We start from the raw sequence: 2325 nt of genomic DNA, 5'->3' as shown, positions 1-2325 counted from the left end.
CCCACCTCTCTTCTAGATGACATCCTTTGTTTGCCGTGCCGTCAGGATGGAGGACTGGCGGCGCTGCTCGAGGCGTGTCCATGACGTCCATGAGGACGCCTCCCGCTCCATACTCCGGGTTTTAATAAAAAACAAAAATATATCAAACTGATTTCCCTTGTGCTTTTTGCTGCGTGCAGTCGCCTGGGGGTAGTAGTGCGATGGGGCGCCGCCTCTCCCCGCCGCGCCTCGTCGCCATGCGCACGCGTTCAGCTCCAGATCAATATGGCGACCGATGACGCTATTCCCCTCCTCACACCCCCACCCCTCAGTACCCGTGTACCTCATCTTCCGCACCTTCCCAGGTCCCAAGGGTCTACCTTCCACCCAATCCACACCACCCGCACACATTTGCCAGCAGCTCTGATGGGGTGGGGGTGTCCTCCTGCCTCCTCTCCCTCTGGAGCCACGGGTGTGTTGTTACTTACCGAATCGCACTTTGTCTCTAATCACATTTTCTCTCCCTTCTGTTTCAGGTAAGTGGTCCGGGGAAACGACGCCCCAGAGCTCGCCGTCGTTAGGACCGGCCACACCAGCAAAGCCAGCAAGACCAGCGGCGGGTTCGTTAAAGACTTATAGGCTGGGCTAGGACGGGCTGGGCTCCATTGTCGAGCACTGGTTTGGGTGGAGCAGGAGCAGGTAGAGCGGGTCAAGGGAACTCTTGAAGGGCTATTGGCTGTCTGTTTATCTCTGTGCGCCGTTTGTTATGGGTTTATTCTCGCGGATATGGTGGTGGTGGGGCCGGGGGGAGGGTGGTAAATGAGCGAGACGGCATGTTTAGCTCAACGTGTGCCTACTTTTCCCCGACCGCGGTGTTCCTAGTCTGGACCGCGTTGTGGTCGATTGTTTCACGTGTTATCTGAAAAAACAAGTTGGGACTTAGAAATGTTTTGAGAGTGCTTCAAAGATTTGATGAGCTAGCTCTGAAATTCAGAAAAAGAATAAGGTGCCAAGTTTTGGCTTTGTATTTTTCAGTTAGGGGTTGGTTGTTTCTTGGTTGGTTTGCCTTGTTTAGTTGTGGAGGGCGCCTCTCCGTACCCGCGTTTGTTTGGTATGCGGGGTCTCCAGTAGTGGTTAGTGAACTGTGGACTTGCTGGTGTTTTGTTGGACGAGCCACTGGACGGCCGGCTCTAGGGGTGTTTACTGTCTGTGTTGTTGTCGATGATGTGTGTGGGATGGTGCCTGTGTGTAGAACGGTAGTTTGCTGTAGGTTGTGAACGTGTCTGCGTATGTGCCAACGTTATTGCGTGCTCTCCCATGGGTTCGTCCAAAAAGTGCGTCCGTTTTTCTCAGATTCATTCGGCAAATTTTATGGGGAGCTCGGCGCCTGTGAGACCCAGGATAGGCCATCCCGCAGCGCACGCATGCACTGCTGGCAAGATGTTGCCTAACTACCAGGCGCTATGAGGGCTTGCTCTGGCTGAACTTGTCAGGTTCGTGAGGGCGAATGACTGGCGTACTTTCTGGACGATCCCCCTATCCGACGTTTGTTGCCATGGGGCAGGCATTTTGCGTCGGAAACTAAGCCGCGCCCCTCTGTTGTGTGTCCCCCTGCTCCCTCCTCCCCTTCCCCAAGTTGTCGCGGCTCCTCTGCCGTTCCTGCTCTCGATGAGGGGCGCATCTGGCCTGCCCCCGCCCCATCAGGGTTATCTCTCTGCAGCCTCGCCCACTCACCCATGCATGTCGTGTCGGCCCGTGCAGTGTTCACGGGGGCCGGGCCGGGGGGCGCGCTTGCAGGGGGTGGGCGCGGCGGGGTCAGTGACCGCGCGGGTGACCCTCCTCGAGCCGAGCTAGGGGCGTTTTATTTCAAGGACGCCATGCGTGGCGCGCGGGCCGCGGGTGGTGGTTAGGGGGGGGGGGGGGAGAGAACCCCCTTCGGCGGCGCTATGACTTGGGGTGCGCGGGGCGGGCGCTTGTTTGTGAGAGACGTTTCAGGTAAGTGGGTCCTGTCAGAGTTTCTGCAGATGATGGTATGCGCTGCTAGGATCCTCCTCATCCCTCACCTTTCCTCAGGCTGTGGGTAGGCTGCACGCTCTGGCACACGAGTGTCTGCTCTCTGTGACGGGCCCTGCGTAGGTCCTGCGGCCCTGCGGCCCTTTGCCAGTGCGGGGGCCAACGACCGCCTGGTTTGGGGGCCCTGCCTCCCTCCCTCCTGCGCCACGAGCCGACGAGCCGATGGGGGCGGTACCGCTAGTACCCGGTCCTAGGGTGTCTCTTCAGAGCGGATGTGGCTCTGCAGCAGTTTCGCTGGAGGCGGCCGCGGGGTGCTTGTCGAGGGGGTGGGGG

At 58.8% G+C, this 2325-nt stretch overlaps 1 protein-coding gene across 10 annotated transcripts in view; it reads left to right on the top strand.

The window, feature by feature from the left end:
- The window catches only part of LOC113210761 (transcriptional activator protein Pur-beta), a 25827-nt gene that overhangs the window by 15400 nt on the left and 8102 nt on the right, over positions 1-2325 (top strand). For 7 of the 10 annotated variants that reach the window (XM_052266199.1, XM_052266198.1, XM_052266195.1 and 4 more), the window contains exon 3: positions 516-599. The exons of the other annotated variants lie outside the window; for them this stretch is intronic. In XM_052266199.1, coding sequence (XP_052122159.1) covers positions 516-599 — 84 coding nt within the window. The remainder of the gene's footprint in view (positions 1-515; positions 600-2325) is intronic. 10 annotated transcript variants of the gene reach the window in all.

The sequence above is a fragment of the Frankliniella occidentalis genome, unplaced genomic scaffold, assembly GCF_000697945.3.
Source record: "Frankliniella occidentalis isolate FOCC.00 unplaced genomic scaffold, Focc_3.1 Scaffold36, whole genome shotgun sequence".
NCBI lineage: Eukaryota > Metazoa > Arthropoda > Insecta > Thysanoptera > Thripidae > Frankliniella > Frankliniella occidentalis.
This window is presented reverse-complemented; position numbering and strand designations above follow the sequence as displayed.